At 33.3% G+C, this 17,063-nt stretch overlaps 1 protein-coding gene and 1 pseudogene across 1 annotated transcript; both read right to left on the bottom strand.

The window, feature by feature from the left end:
* Positions 1-3,408: 3,408 nt before the first annotated feature.
* LOC100775872 (calcium-binding protein KRP1) lies at positions 3,409-4,358 on the bottom strand. Its single transcript, XM_003527243.4, has one exon. The coding sequence runs from the start codon at positions 3,986-3,988 to the stop codon at positions 3,629-3,631; it is 360 nt and encodes a 119-aa protein (XP_003527291.1). The 5' UTR covers positions 3,989-4,358; the 3' UTR covers positions 3,409-3,628.
* Positions 4,359-5,561: 1,203 nt separating this feature from the next.
* LOC100781920 (G-type lectin S-receptor-like serine/threonine-protein kinase SD1-1) lies at positions 5,562-16,847 on the bottom strand (annotated as a pseudogene).
* Positions 16,848-17,063: the final 216 nt, after the last annotated feature.

The following is a 17,063-nucleotide window of genomic DNA, read 5'->3' as shown; positions in this document are numbered from 1 at the left end:
CAATGCTTCTGATAGAATGCATGAATTCTTCAAGCTTGAATCAATCAACTCTAATGACTTTCTTTCTTTCCAAAATTTCCAGGCCTGCTAAAACATACAAAGACATCTCATGTCATCACCAAAGTTTGTTCATAAGTCTTAACAGAAAAATATCAACTCCTTGTCACTTACATGTCCAATAAGGTTTGCACATTTATCTGAATGGGAAAATCCTTTGTTCTTCTCTCCACATACTATCTCGAGCAATAATACTCCAAAGCTGAATACATCATATTTAATTGAGAATAACCCATTAATGGTATGTTCAGGCGTCATATAAAGATATGAAGGTTTAAATATGTTTTTGATCCCAGTAAGTTAACACTTTATCATTTTTGGTCTTATGTAACTTCATTTTTCTAATTTTAGTTCATGTAAGTTAAAGTTTTTCCAATTTTGGTCCTTACAAGATATTTTGCTCATTTTTAGACCAAGTTTGTGTTTATCCAATTTTTATTTTTGTAAGATTATAATTTTTTCATTTATAGTCCTCATATGTTTGCCTCTTTGCATATGCAAGGGTAAGGCTGCTTACAACATCCCTCCCCCATACCTTCGTATAGCGAAGAGCCTCCGGGCAATGGGGTACGAAGTTTTTATAGTCCTCATATGTTTACACTTATAGGGACCAAAATCGAAAAAAACGCAAACTTACAAAGACTAAAAATGAGCAAAATATCCTACAAGGATCAAAATTAAAAAAACACAAATTTACAAGGACTAAAATTAAAAAAAAAAAAAATGAACTTATAGGAACCAAAAGTGAAAAAAATGCTAACTTATAAAGACCAAAATCATATTTAAGCCAATAATGAATGATAAAATTTTTGAAAGATAACATTACAAACGAAAGATAAAGGAGTCTAGGCAATAGTTCGGTCTGTATTCATAGATAAGCATTTTCTCTTCTCCTTGAGTGCAACAACCAAGAAGCTTAACTAGGTTTCGATGTTGAAGTTTAGCAATCAATACGACTTCATTCATAAATTCGTTCAATCCTTGTGAATAACTCCGTGAGAATCTCTTGATGGCAATTTCTTGTCCATCTTCTAGCATACCGTACCATTTCCATTTATACATAAACAATAAGTAATGATTTATAAGCTTTTATATTCATAAACCAATTATGCAGCATAACTACCCTATATACAGTCCCAAAACCACCTTATCTAAGCTTCTTGTTAGTTGAGAAGCTATTGGTTGCTTTGACAATTGAAGAAAGGTCAAAGGAAGGAAGGTACTGGTTTTCTTTCATGCTTTCAACATTATTCTCCATCAAGTAATTCTCTGTTTCCTCAACTGTAAAGCACATGATAGCAAGTTGATTCTAAGACACATAATAGCATGCCATTACCAAACATCTAATTCTGTATTTTATCCTAATCGAAAACCTAACATTTCAGAAAATAATAGGGCTATAACAGAACAGAGTTATGTTTCAGAAGTTCCAAGTCGTCTTGTGAATGAAGCCAGGGGATTATTTTAGATTTATAAAAAGCATTTATTTAAAGTTCCAATTTCAATTCCTGTGAAAATGCAGATTATTTACATCTTTCTTGGTCTAAATGCACGATGTTGATCCTAACTACAAAATTAAAAAAAGAATGCAACATTATTTTGCCAGGGAAAAAATAGAATAAGGCAATTATGTATTGGCGTTCAAATTTTTGAATAGATGTTTACTGGTAAGGATCCTTCATAGCACAATTTATAAGAGCAAGTATCTAAGCCAATGAATGTGAAATTTATTGGCAGTTGGCACATGCTAAACATTATGCTGCAAATAAATTAATGTGGAACATGGCATGTAATGATTTCAGCACACCCCTCTCCCTGATTCAAAATGGAGAAGATACATCAGACACAGTGAAACTAAAACTGATTACTCTTGTTTTATTTCAGTTGAAATTCCTTAAGTAAGAGTAAAAACTACTTTTTGCATTTTTTTCATTCTCTTGCCAATACCAGAGCCAGAAGCCAGAAGCCATTGCATCAACATAAGGGAGAGTCACAAATACAAGAGACTCACTTTTTCTTTGCTCTATTAATTCTTCTCCGCTTATGTTGTTTTTCTAGGCCAATAATTGAGCCAGAGTTTGTTGGCATGCTAACTTGGACTGAATCACAACCAGTTCAAAATAAAGTTTGTTGTAGGCTTTAGAGATTTTTTTTATCCATAAGAATCAAAAACAAAAATTTACAACAATTCACATACCTTGTCAGTCTATTGAACCAACTAGCCCCTCGGTAAAGAGGTTTGCCATAGCATAATAACCATGTCTATTTTTTACAGAGAAGTTGATATTTGTGGTAAATTATTGATGGGTTAAAGAAAATTCCAAAATTTGAACTACATTACTACACCATCAATTTTGAGGTAATTAAAAATGTATTTGTCCAGAGAATATTTCATAGAAGTAAAATACAATTTTTCGTCGGTGGGAAAATACAAACAGAAACATCATTTTTGCATGTTCACGACTTTTTATAGAAGTAAAAAACAATTTTAATACTCTTTCAAGAAGATAGAAATAAAAAAAATAAAAAAAAGTTATTATTTTCTAAAATTAGTTGACCCGAAACACGCACTAAAGTCAACAAATTTCATTGACTACTTTCTGATATGCAGGCATGGCATCACGATTTTAGAAGTCTCTTGCACGTTTCGTGATCAGTGATCACAGTTGTAGCCTAATCCACGGTAAATAAAAACATTTGTTGCTATATAAAAGGTTTAACCCTTTAAGTCTATAGGTACAAAACTTTCCCTTAACTTTTTAATCATTTTAACCATCGTTTTGAGTTGTCTAACGCAGTTCCATAAATGGAATGTTTTAAACTATAAGAAATAAAATTGTTATATCTATTGGGACTAAAAGAATAATTAAACTTATATAAAGTAAAAGTATATACTGTTGTAGCAATGGACATGGTAACAGGTATATCCTATTCTCACTTTTTTCCTTGTTTCAACTTTACACTAAGCAAATCTAGATCTAACCTAAAGTGGGAACCATTACGAGGAAAATGACTTTCACGCATGTACCATCCGCCAGAAGAAAATGATTTGGTAATAGCTTCAAAATATAAATTCACAAAGTTAAAAAAAGGAGTTTTCTTATTCGATTGAATACTATGTCAAGTATAGTATGACATAGTGTCTTCCAACAATTAGTTGGTATGGTAAAATCGTTGATGACTTAGTAATAATTATTTTAAAAAATACATATAATTTTTAATTAATAGACAATCTACTTTTTTATTTAGTTTCTCTAAAGTTTTTTTTCTTCTTTAGAGACAATTCTTTTCGTGATATTTTTACCCATTAAATTTAGACATTTTTCCCAACTCAAACCCCTTGATGTGTAATTAATTCACAATGTAAAAACCTTTTATTTACTTATAAAATAAACTCTAAACAATAGTTAAATCGAGTAATATACAGGGAATAAGTAAGCAAATGAAAAATCTCTCTCCCACGGTTTCTCCTCACAAATCAAATGCATGCATGGCAATTCAAACATCCAAACCAGACCATCGAATGAGGAAGAGAAACCCATAACTGATAACAAAATACAAAAATCAATGTTCATTGTTCAAGGTCTTGCTGAAGCACCTCCTCCAGCCACAACTTGGACCCCTCCATGAGCTCAGGACTCAACCTAAACATCAAAACACAGAACTCCAGCTGGCTCAGCACACCGTCGCCATCGAAATCGCCCTGCCGGAGCATCAACCGAAGGTCCTCGTCGCCTAGTCCTTGCAGGCCAAGAAGAGCAGCGTTCCTCTTGAGGCTCTCAAAGGTAATCACCTCTCGGTGGGAGTCCTTGAGCAGGTTGAAGCCGTTGCAGAGCTCGTCGATGAGGCCGTCCCCACCGAGCTTGTTCGCCATCATGGGGAGGTAGTCGTGGAAATGTTGGGGCTGCTGCGAGTTTTTGGATGGCTCCATTGTTGCTGCTAAAAGAATGCAAAAAATAGTTTTTGTTTTTATCTGTGGAAATCAAAGACAAGTACGAGGAGGTTTACAATAAATAGAATAGTCACGTATCCTGTTCAATCAATTAAATCAGAACCCTTGGCACGTGAAAATTAGTTTGAGAGAATATGAATGAATGAACAAGGTGAGAATGTGAGAGAAGGTGGAGAAGGGAATGTGGTTATATGTAGAGAAGAAGGAATGAGAAGGGAGGTTCCGAGAAAGAGGGGGAGAGATTAATTGATGGAGATAGTCGGTGACTGGGGCTGGAGTTTACTTGCCTATGGCTTTCGCAGAAGGTCGTTCGAGGGCAAAATCGTCCATGAAGGAATGTGTAATTGTCTCTTTGTAAGTTTCGCGCTACCACGGGAGTTTATGCCATGGATAGTGTGGCGCAGGCTAATTTCAGTGGGCCCGGATGAGAATTTGGGGTCTTGTTTATTATTCAGAGAACGTTTCTCTGTTTTCTTCTCTTCACTATTTTTTGAAAGAGTTATTATTATAGTTAATAATTATGTATTTATGTTCTCATTTGTTTTGATTGGGGTCTTATTTTCTTTTTGTTTTCGTTTTTATTATTCTTTTTCTTTCTGTTGTCCTACAGCTTAAATGCACCGGATGGACAGTTATATTTTTCCTCTCCATAACAAGAGAAAATTAGCCTCACCAAAAAGAAAAAAACATGATTAGAGGTATAAATGTTGTTTATTAACCCGTGGTAAATTGAGTATTCATATCTTTTTGCTTATAAAAAAATAAGTTGAATTCACTTGACTTTTTCCAACTAATTTATGGTGAAATTGACACTAGGAAAGATTGAAATGTGAGATAAAAAAATATAGAAAATATTAAAAAAGTATTATAAATGTGAAATAGAAATAAAATTATTTTATTTAGAAAAGAATGAGAGAAAAAATAAATAAATTTGAAACTAAAGAGGCATGAATGCATGATGATTCATCCAATTTCCATCCTCCTGGTGAAACGATTTGATTCATTCGGTGTCCATCCTACTGGCCAAATAGTTTACATTCAATACATGTTTATGACCCAAGTTATAGTATTGTTAGTTGTTAGACCCACTATAATGTTCAAGAAGAAAAGTCTAAAATTGTCATATTTAGAGGCAGAATTGACGATGAAATTTATTAACAAATAATTGTACCACGTGATACTAAAATTGTCATCTCACATTTCAATTGAATTAACAATTATTTTTTAAAAAACTCGTGCTATTATGAATCAATAAAAAAAATTGTTCTTATTATTATCATGGTTAGGGGCACCCAGCAGGTGATGTGTAAATTAAAATTTAGTTTGATTAAACTATCAAGATACGACCATAATTTTCAAAAACAGAGCAGTTCCATTTAAGTCATAGATTCAATACAAAATAATAATAATAATAATAATAATAATAATAATAATAATAATAATAATAATAATAACTCTAGAGGCATTGGTATTTTTTCCACACATTATAGTCCTAGTTGAAATTGGTAGTAGGAAGCGGTTCTATTTTCCATACCATTTTTTTTTCAAGTATTCATCTTGGCTCGAACAATGAGTTAGACATTTCATTGAGGGAATAAGCATCACAATTTCTTGAAGAAGAATCTGTCATGGTTGAATTGTCTCTTCCTCCTATGTAGAACCCGGGTTGACTTGGGTCAGGCAATAATTTCTCACCATTCAGCATTAAAACCACTGAAGACATGTTTGGCCTATCTTCTAGTCTTTGTTGTACGCATAACAAACCAATATGAAAATATCTTAACATTTCAGATGGAGCCGAAAGGATTGTCCTCTGAGTCATCCATTAGTTCCATTGGCCTTTTTTCAATCCATAGTATCCATGCCTAAAAATTACAAGAGAAAACCATTAGTTAATGATTTGGTTCTCCATATTAATTGGAGACTACTAGTTAAACAATAATGTTAATTGTTTCAAGGGTCAAAGTATTAATATTCATTCACATACAAATTATCATTTTTAGACTTACATGTCCTAGAAGATTTAGGTGATTGTGGGGTCACAAAATCCCCTGTTCTTCCTCCCACTGATTATCTCCAACACAATCACACCAAAGCTAAACACATCGGATTTGACTGAAAAAGATCCATGTACAGCATATTGAGGAGGCATATAAGCACTGCATAGAAAAACAGGAGTCCATAATATGAGAAGCTAGAAGCAATTGTAAAAGGGGAAAGATAAAAACAACTACAGAAAATTACTTACCACGTTCCCATCACTCTATTTGTGTTTGCTTCATCTTGATCTAGTCCAAATGTCCTAGCCATACCAAAATCTGAAATTTTCGGGCTTATATGACTATTGTGAAGAACATTACCTGTCTTGAGATCCCTATGAATGATCTGATAGCAATTTTGGATCATAAACATATATATATCACATAATTGAATGAGTTAGGACCATAATTTTATCAGCTAAAATATTAAAGTGGTCTAATCAATATAAAATTATGGCTAAGGGCATATATGTCATGAAAGACTAATTGTGTAAATACCATTAGTGATGTTATAGATGAGAAGCCAAATTATAATTATCAAATTTGGGGTAACTGATTATAGGACTAATCTTGATCCTCATCAACCTTTCATCATTCCATTATAGCTAATCTAGGTAACGCTTCCGCATTTAGTTTTCATCATGATTTTGAGTATGGAAACACAATGGGATTTTATTCATCTTTATGCAGTAATTTCTCTCTATAGGGATAAAAAAACATGTGGTTAGGATTTATGACTCTGTTAGAATCAAATTAGGTTGATTGATTGAATTCCTACAATTTGGTATCAGAGCCACCCATGTTTGATTCATATATGATTTTGGAAATTTTATTTATTTGGGTGGCTGACATATTCTAAATTTTAAAAGAATTTAGATATTTTACATATTGTTGTTTGTTCTTACTTTGAGAGGAAGCTACAGTAAATTAAAATAACAATCGTGGGTTTCTAAAATTTAAAATAAATAAATAAAGTTAAAATAATTTACTCTAGAAATGTTTTATTTTTGGATTTGATGCATCAATGTTCAAAATTTAGCTTGTGGTATATCATTTTAATTGTTTAACATTTAAATGAGCTAATTGAATCAAGATGTCACCAAAGTGACATCTCTTCTGTAGATTGATTGTTTATAAGAAATGTTAACAAGAAATGTTAACGTGTGTGATGATTTATATGAGTGGTGATTGGCCCAAGGAAAGTTACCATTTAACTAATTTACATATACACCTGTGATGTTAAACATATGATAATTACGAGGTTTTGCATGTGAATAATAAGTCACATCAAAAGATGAGTTTGTTATTTGATATGCTTTTATTATCAATGTTTGAACATTAGAACAAGGATATCACTAGCAATTAATACCACTGTCCAAAGACTTGATATTAATGGTGCACTAGATATCTTGAGATGAATTATATTGTTAGATAAATGCATCGATGATTGTTCTGTGAGCTTATTGGATTATTTGTTTTAATCTTTTCAGTTGTTATTTCTACATTTGCTAATCTGAATTCGGTTCTGGTAAAGAGAACATGCAAATTGTTCTTGACTCTTGCATTAAGGATTGAGAAACCCCTTTCTCCCATGGATTCAAATACCTCTGAACAAAGGAAACTTCATGAGAAGTGGGATCACTCAAATCACATGAGTCTTATGATCTCCTGAGGTCTGTAGGGGCAGAGATGATATAACTAGTGTAATTACTTGCTGAAATTGAAAAACGCTTTGCAAAAAGAGATAAGGCAGAAAAAAGTACTCTTCTTCAGAACTTAATTTCCATGAAGTATAAAGACAAAAGAAATGTCAGGGAATACATTTTGGGAATGTCAAATATTGCTTCAAAATTAAGGGCACTAAAGCTTGAGCTATTAGAAGACTTGCTTATTCATTTAGTGCTAATTTCTCTACCTTCACAGTTTAGTTAGTTTAAGATCTCTTATGATTGTCAGAAGAAGAAATGGTCTTTTAATGAGCTCATTTCATATTGTGTGCAAGAAAAGGAAAGGCTGAAGCAAGAAAGGACTGGAGGTGCTCATGTTGTAAGTACATCTAAAGACAAGAGCAAAAGAAAAAGAACTGAGGAGCCCATGAATGTAGTTGCTAAGGGTCCAACACAAAAGAAACAAAATCAAAGTGATGAATGTTTCTTTTGCAGTAAGCCTGGACATGCAAAGAAGCAATGTACCAAATATCATGCTCGGTGTGCAAAGAAAGGTATGTTTCTTACTTTGGTATGTTTTGAGGTCAATTTAGCTTCAGTACCTAGAAACACTTGGTGGTTAGATTTTGGTGTCACTACTAACATTAGTGTTTCAATGTAGGGTTGCCTAAGCTACCAGAAGACAATTGATTCTGAAAGATGGATCTATGTTGGAGATGGTAAATCGGGGAAGGTGGAAGCTATAGGGCATTTTAGACTATTATTATGTACGGGCTTTTATTTGGATTTGAAAGACACTTTTGTTGTACCATCATTTAGACGGAATTTGGTTTCAGTTTCTTATTTGGACAAATTGGGTTATTTGTGTTCAATTGGAAACAATGTATTTAGGTTGTCTTTTAATTCATATATTGTTGGAACTAGTTCACTCTTGGCTTATGATAATCTATATTTACTTGATATTGTAGCTTCCTATGGTGAATCCTTTAATGCAGAATTGCGTGGTACTAAGCGTGTAGAATTGATAATACAAACTCAGGAGCATTATGGCATAAGCGCTTAGGTCATATTTCTAAGAATAGAATTGAACGACTTGTGTCAAACGGAATCTTCGATTGAATTGATTTAACAAGATTTGATGTTTGTGTTGAATGCATTAAAGGTAAACAAACCAAAAATAAGAAATTAGGTGCATATAGAGTTACAGACGTCTTGGAATTGATACATACGAACATTTGTGGGCCATTTCATACACCTTCATGGAATGGTCAACGATATTTTGTATCATTCGTAGATGATTACTCCAGATATGCACACTTGTTTCTTATACATGAAAAGTCACAATCTCTGGATGTGTTCAAAACATTTAAAGTTGAAGTTGAAAATCAACTCAACAAAAGAATCAAGAGTGTTAAATCTGAGCGTGATGGAGAATACTATGGCAATATGACAGTTTAGGTGAACAACGTCCGGGGCCTTTTACTAGGTACCTAGAGGAACGTGGAATTGTCCCACAGTACACCATGCCGAGGTCACCTAGCATGAATGATGTGGCTAAAAGACGAAACAAAACTCTTAAGGATATGGTAAGAAACATGATTTGTCATTCTAACTTACCAGAGTCACTCTGAGGAGAGGCTCTAAAGACTACAACTTACATTCTAAATAGAGTGTCAACCAAGGCAACAACCAAAACACATTATGAGCTTTGGGTTGGGCGAAAGCCTAGTCTGAAACATTTTCATGTATGGTGTCCAGCTGAGGCAAGGCCTAATAAGCCAAATGAAAGGAAATTGGACTTTTGAACAGTGAGCAACTACTTTATTGGTTATTTTGAAAGATCCAGGGGTTATAAATTTTATGATCCCAAATTAAAGATAATTTTTGAGACGGGAATTGCCATATTTTTTGAGGATATTGAGTTTGGGGGGAAGAATAAGGTTAGAGACTGTCTTAGAGGAAGAATTAGTAGCAATTCCATAACCGATTCATATAGTTGCTTTTGATAAAGCAAATTCAGAACCTCTACAAGATTTTGTTAGTGAATCTCTCGCTCAAGATAATTTGGTCGTTCGTGAAGAACAAACTCAAGATCCTCAAGAACCTATGCTTCATGAGCCAATACCTTTGTGGAGATCTATAAGAGAAAGGAGAAGTGGTATTTCAAATGATTATATTATATTTCTCTAGGAACATGAGGAAAATAATGGTATGATGGAAGATGACCCAATCAACTTCCATCAAGTCATGCAAGATTCCAACTCAAAAAAGTGGATTGAAGCAATGAATAAGGAGTATAAGTCCATGCAAGAAAACAAGGTTTGGGAACTTATCCCATTACCAGAAGGTGTGAAACCCGTTGGTTCCAAATGGATATTTAAGACCAAGTAGGATTCCAAAGGTAATGTGGAGAGGTATAAGGCTTGTCTTGTGGCGAAGGGTTATACCCAAAAGGAAGGGATTGACTTTAAAGAGACTTTCTCTCCAGTTTCATCGAAAGACTCTTTTAGGACAATCATGGCTCTTGTTGCACATTATGATTCAGAGCTTCATCAAATGGTTGTCATGATGACATTTCTCAATGGCAACATTGATGAGACAATTTATATGGTGCAACCAAAAAACTCTGTGTCAGAAGACCCAAAGAATATGGTTTGTAAACTGACAAAATCCATTTATGAGTTAAAACAAGCATCTTGTCAATGGTACCACAAATTTCATCAAGTAATTCTCTCATTTGGTTTTGAGATGAATCTTGTTGATGATTGTGTGTATCACAAATTCAGTGGGAGCAAGTATATTTTCCTGTTGTTATATGTTGATGACATACTGCTTGCCACTAACAGTATAGGCATGTTGCATGAAACCAAGAGATTTCTATCAAGAAACTTCAAAATGAAAGATCTTGGTGACGCCTCCTTTGTATTAGGAATTCAGATACACCGAGATTGATCTCGAGGTATTCTAGGATTATCACAAAAGAGCTATATTGAAAAGGTATTTCAAAGGTTTAGCATGCAGGAATGTAAATCTGGGGATACTTTAGTTGCTAAGGGAGACAAGTTCAGTCTCAAACAGTGCCCAAAAGGAAATTTGGAAATTCAGGAAATGCAAAAGATTCCCTATGCATCAGCTGTAGGGAGTTTGATGTATGCCCAAGTATCTACCCATCTGGATATAGCATACATAGTTGGGGTATTACGTGGATATTTAAGTAATCCAGGAATGGATCATTGGAAAATAGCCAATAGAGTTATGAGGTATTTGAAGAGAATAGAGTATTATATGCTCACATACAAGAGGTTAGATCAGTTGGAGATCACTAGGTATTCTGACTCGGATTTTGCAGGATGCCTAGATAGTTTAAGATCCACTTCAGTTACATTTTCATGTTAGCTAGTGGTGCAGTTTCTTGGCGCAGTGTCAAGCAAACCCTTACTACTTCATCCACTATGACGGCATAATTTGTGGCATGCTATGAGGAATCAAATCATGAAATATGGCCGAGAAATTTTGTCATAGTGTTGCAAATTGCGGAAGGAATTAAAAGACCACTTAAGTTATATTGTGACAGTAAATCAGTTGTATTGTATTCTAACAACAATAAGAGCTCGACCAAGTCGAAGCATATTGACATCAAGTTCCTAGTTGTTAACGAAAGGGTACAGAGTGGACAAATTTCCATAGAACACTTAGGGACAAACTCCATGATAGCAGATCCTTTTACTAAGGGACTTCCACCCAAGGTCTTTCATGAGCATGTTGCTTACATGGGTGTTTTACAGTTTGAGGAATCTTTGGTTTAGTGGGAGTTAGTCACTTTTATGTATTTTATGTTCTATGTTAGATTTTATGTATGCATAGATTAACTTTTGGATATATTTGGTTATATATATATATATATATATATATATATATATATATATGTGTGTGTGTGTATATATATATATATATATATGTATATATATATATATATATATATATATGTTTTATTATTCATTTATTACACTTTGCACATTAAGGTTATTAAATGATCTCATTAAGGTAAAGTAGGACCAGTTGAAAATAGACGTGTACAGGCCATCTTCATGTACTTTTCATGCTACACATTTCATGACGAGTCTATGTCATTTGATTTTGTTAGCATTAGTGATCATTGAAGTAATCAATGGACAAGATTTTTGGAATATGCTCAAGGCTTGTCATGGAAAATTTTGAGCTCATAAAGTCTAACACATTCATAAGGATTGTAAGGATATACATATTTGTGACGAGTGGAAGATTGTTAGCAATTTTGGGTCATATATATATATATATATATATATATATATATATATATATATATATATATATATATATATATATATATATATATATATATATATATATATCACATAATTGAATGAGTTAGGGCCATTATTTTATTAGTCAACATATTAAAGTGGTCTAATCAATATAAAATTATGGCTAAGGGCATGTATGTCATGAAAGGCTTGTGTAGATACCATTAGTGATATTATAATTTGATGAGGGGCCAAATTATAATAATCAAATTTGGGGTAACTGATGGTTGTTACCAATATAAGAGGTTATGGTCCCCATTGGTAGAGAGGTGTGACAGAACATACAGTTTTGCTTTCTTTTTCTCTTTATCCCCATCATAAGAGAAAATTAAGAGAAGAAAAAGGGCTCTCTACATTTGGAAGATAATAGAACCAATCTTGATCCTCATCAACCTTTCATCATTCCATCATGGCTAATTCAGGTATTCTTCTGCATTTAGTTTTCATCATGATTTTGAGTATGGGAACACAATGAGATTTTATTCATCTTTTTGCAATAATTTCTCTCTACATGAATAGAAAGCATGTGGTTAGGATTGATGATTGTCTGTTAGAATCAAATCAGGTTGATTGATTGAATCCCTATATGTTCTTTAGTCTAGAGTCTTGATGAAGATAGAGAAGTCCTCAAGCAATTCCACAAATAATTTCAAATCGCTTAGCCCAATCCAATAATGTGCGTCTTGTTGAATCTGAGAAAATTCATTACTAAGTTAGCATAACAACTATTGGAAAAAAATATTTTTTCAAAAAAAGAATTGTAAGGATTAGATTCGAGCAAAGCTCCAACCAAATATAAAGTAGTCCAAGTTGTTGGACAAGTGACCTTAATAACTTAAGAAGGGGGTGAATTAAGTTTCACAATTTTCCCACTAACAAACTTTAACCCCCCCCCCCCCCCCCCTTTTAAATGATTGGCTTAGAATGAAGAAGAAGAAGAAGAAGAAGAAGCAATCAATTTAAAAATGTTCTTTTAAATGTGTAAGATAAAATTGATTGCAATAAAATAAATGAGATAAAGGAAGAGAGAAATGCAAACTCGATTTATACTGGTCCGGCCACTTCCCGTGCCTACGTCCAGTCCTCAAGCATCCCATTTGAGATTTTTACTAACTTTGTAAAAATCATTTTTACAACTTCTGAACACCCGAGGAATCCCTTTCCCTTGTGTTTAGGAAACTCACAATTCAAGAGACAAATAGTCTCTTGATTACAACTGACTTTCTGAGATAAACAGAAAGATTTCTCTTCTTTAGAGTGGATGATACAAATTGAAGTTCCTGGATGAACTCTCAATAGATTTGCAAGTGTTTGCCTAAGATTTTTTGAGAGAGCATTTGGCAATGAAGTTCTCTTAGAATATCTTTCTCTTTCTTTTTGAAGTCATACACACACACACACACACACACACACACACACACACACACACACACACACACACACACACACACACACACACACACACACACACACACACACACACACACACACACACACACATATATATATATATATAGGCCCCTCGTGCCTTTTCAAAATGATTTGAAGAGATGTGTCTTTTCAAAAATCTTTTTATGAAATTCTTCACTGGTAATCAATTACATGTTTCTGGTAATTGATTACACAGTTATATTTTGAAGGGTCATGACTTTTCAAATTTTGAAAACACTTTGTTTTGAGGCAAAAGCTTGATCTTGAATTAATCTTGAAGCAATGCTTGTTTGTTGAAGCAAACTTGTATTAATTTGAAGCAATGCTTAACCTTTGAATATTTGTTGAAGTAATCTTGAAAGCAACCTTGTTTGATTATTCTTTGGCATCATCAAAACTATGTATTCATACATGCTTTTAGAAGGGTTTTCAAATTGAATTTCAAGAGTTTCGTTGCTGGTAATCGATTACACATCAATGGTAATCGATTACAACTTTTAAATTCAAATTTCAAAACCTTTCTAAAAGCTATTTTTTTTATTTGTCTTCTGGTAATCGATTATCAGACAGTGTAATCGATTACCAGAGCCTTGGATGTCTTGGTAACACTTTGTTTTGAGGCAAAGGTTGATCTTGAATTAATTTGTCTTCTGGTAATCAATTACACTACCTGGTAATCGATTACCAGAGCCTTGATCTCTTGGAAACACTTTGTTTTGAGGCAAAAACTTGATATTGAATTAATCTTGAAGCAATGCTTGTTTGTTGAAGCAACCTTGTATTAATCTTGAAGCAATGCTTAACCTTTGAATGTTTGTTGAAGTAATCTTGAAAGCAACCTTGTTTGATTATTCTTTGGCATCATCAAAACCATGTATTCATACATTCACATTCTCCCTCTTTTTTATGATGACAATAATTATCAAGTGAATTCTTTTCGACATCATCAAAACCTGCATGATTCACACAAGCTTCTATTCGGCATGAATTCATAAACCAACAACTTCTCATCTTGCTAAATGGAACAACCAAGAAGTTTTACAAGATTGCGGTGTTGAAGTTTTGCAACCAGCATGACTTCATTTTTGAACTCGTCCAAACCTTGTCCATAAGTTTTAGAAAGTCTCTTAACTACAATTTCTTGCCCATCTGGTAATATGCCCTGGCAATAAATTTTGGAAACATTAAAATTATTCTGAAGAAGATGAATGATTGGATTAAATTTAATTTTCAATTTATACCTTGTACATAGGTCCAAAGCCACCTTGTCCCAAATTGTTACTCTTTGAAAAGTGATTTGTGGCATTGGAGATGGTTAAAAAGTGAAATATTGGTAAATCAATGTCATCCTTCTTACTCTTGTCTTTCCAATAATTTGTTTTTGCAACCCACAAAATTATTATCAAAACTTATGAATGGAAAAGAATTTAATTTCTGTTAATTTTTAACAAAAATGAGAATTTAGAAATAGTGATAAGTTGTTAGCGCATTCCCTTAATGTTCTATTTGAATAAAATATAGTACAAACAAAGTGTCAGTATTTAATTGTCACAATTCATGAGTTCACCTGACTGCTTGAGTTTCTTCCTCCTGATACAAAAAAATCCGAATATTGTAATTCCAATGATGAATATAGTACAGCCAACCACAATTCCTGCTAATTTCTTCCAGTTGAAGTGGTGATCTGAAAGATTAACAACATAAATGCATAATCAAGTAATAATTAACATCAACTGACACACAATAACACTTTGGAATATTTATTACAAGAAATACAAATAAAAACAAAAAAGTAATATATAGAACTTTTGATAAAATATCACCTTCAAAATAATTAAGAGTAGAAAAGGATAAATGAAACAGAGAAGAATATGCAAAGAAGGGCCAACATTCAACAAGCACCACTTTCCTAGTTTAAGCAATGAACAAAAACATTCTATTAGGAAAAAAAATCACTTATATTGAAACACAAATCAATTTTAGCCAATCTGGTCAGAGATGGTCTATCAGTAGAGAGAAAAGAAAATATTTTGCATGCAACACAATTAGTAGTGAGAAATTTTATACTTTGTATCTTTAGGGCAAGATACTTCATTTTGTCAAACCTACTCTACATGTTGGGTACATTTAGGTACTTACTAAAAATAATTTGCTTTTGAAAAATTATAGTTTTTTTAGTACACTAGCAATAACCTTGTGTATTTATCTCAACTTCCCATCACTAGGCCATCTTAGTGGGTTAAATTATACATAGTTTAAGTATGAGAGGACTAGATATGGCTTCAAGTAGAACTAGATATGTCTTAGGTATGAGCTGGATAATTTTTTTGTACAAATGAAGTTTCGTACTTATTAGCATTTTTCTTAAGTAATAAGCCTATTAAAGTACCACTACCATTATGGCAGAATTTAAATGAAAAAGCAATAAATTCATTGAAGAGAAAATGTGAAAAATAAAGATACCTTGTAATTGTAAATCTAAATTTGAAACTATAGCCATTCGCAAATAAAAATCTTGTCCACCCATTGGGAGTGTCCTGATGTCAACAATGTCATAAAACCAATGCAAGCAGCCACTTCCATTGCCACTGATATTCAATTGAGCATATGCAGTACAAGAGCAGTTGCTCAAGGTATATTTCTCACATTCCTGAAGACTAATAGTCTTATCATACCAAGATGAAGATGTGTCTGACAATTTCATTCCATCATACTTCTGAAATTTATCTATATCTCCCTTATTACAATCTAGACGTGTAGTTCAAGCACAAGTTAAATGTGCAGAGTTCGCTTTGAATCCACTCAAGCATTCACAGTGTTTATCTTTTCCATTAAAGTTGCAAATAGTATTTGCACCACACAAGGAATATGTCTGACACACATCATATGGTTTAGGGAGTTGACCAACCCATCTTTTATTCTTATTTAACCATATGAAACGTACTTGATACCCTTTTTCTGGAAGCAAATTTCTTCTCAGTATAGTTGAACTATTCAAAAGCAGAATCTCATAAAAGACGTCATTTTCATTCATAACAAAAAGGGATTTTGTTAATTGATCATTTATTTCTCCAGGGAGTTCTGTTACACTAAGACCATTCCATGACCCTTGTCTATAAGCTATGTCATTACTACTATTAGCATTCTCCTTTATAATAACTAATTGAGGAAGGCCATGATTATCGACACCAAGTCAAAAATTACCTAGAGTAAGATCCGATAAAGATTTCCATGATCTTAGAGCTCGATGTTGACCGGTTTTGAAGTTCACTCCAATTTTCATTCCTGGAAGTAAAGTGTCACTAGGATAATCAAAACTTTGCCATAAAAGGTTGTTATGTCCATCTTTCATAACCATGTTTCCTGATTCCAACAACTTCACCACAATCGATTTGTTTGGTGTGTGTGATGCACTTGAGGACCATATTTTGGCTCCTCCACCATCCTTGATGCTAAGAATTCCTTGATTAGTGCCTACTTCTAAGATGCCAGTGTTGTCTTTAAGTGGTGTTTCTTTGTTTGCTACCCAAACAGTTGTTCTTGGAAATATGTTTTTGTACCAAACTCCAAGGTA

This window comes from Glycine max, chromosome 6 (assembly GCF_000004515.6).
Source record: "Glycine max cultivar Williams 82 chromosome 6, Glycine_max_v4.0, whole genome shotgun sequence".
Classification (NCBI taxonomy): Eukaryota; Viridiplantae; Streptophyta; class Magnoliopsida; order Fabales; family Fabaceae; genus Glycine; species Glycine max.
This window is presented reverse-complemented; position numbering and strand designations above follow the sequence as displayed.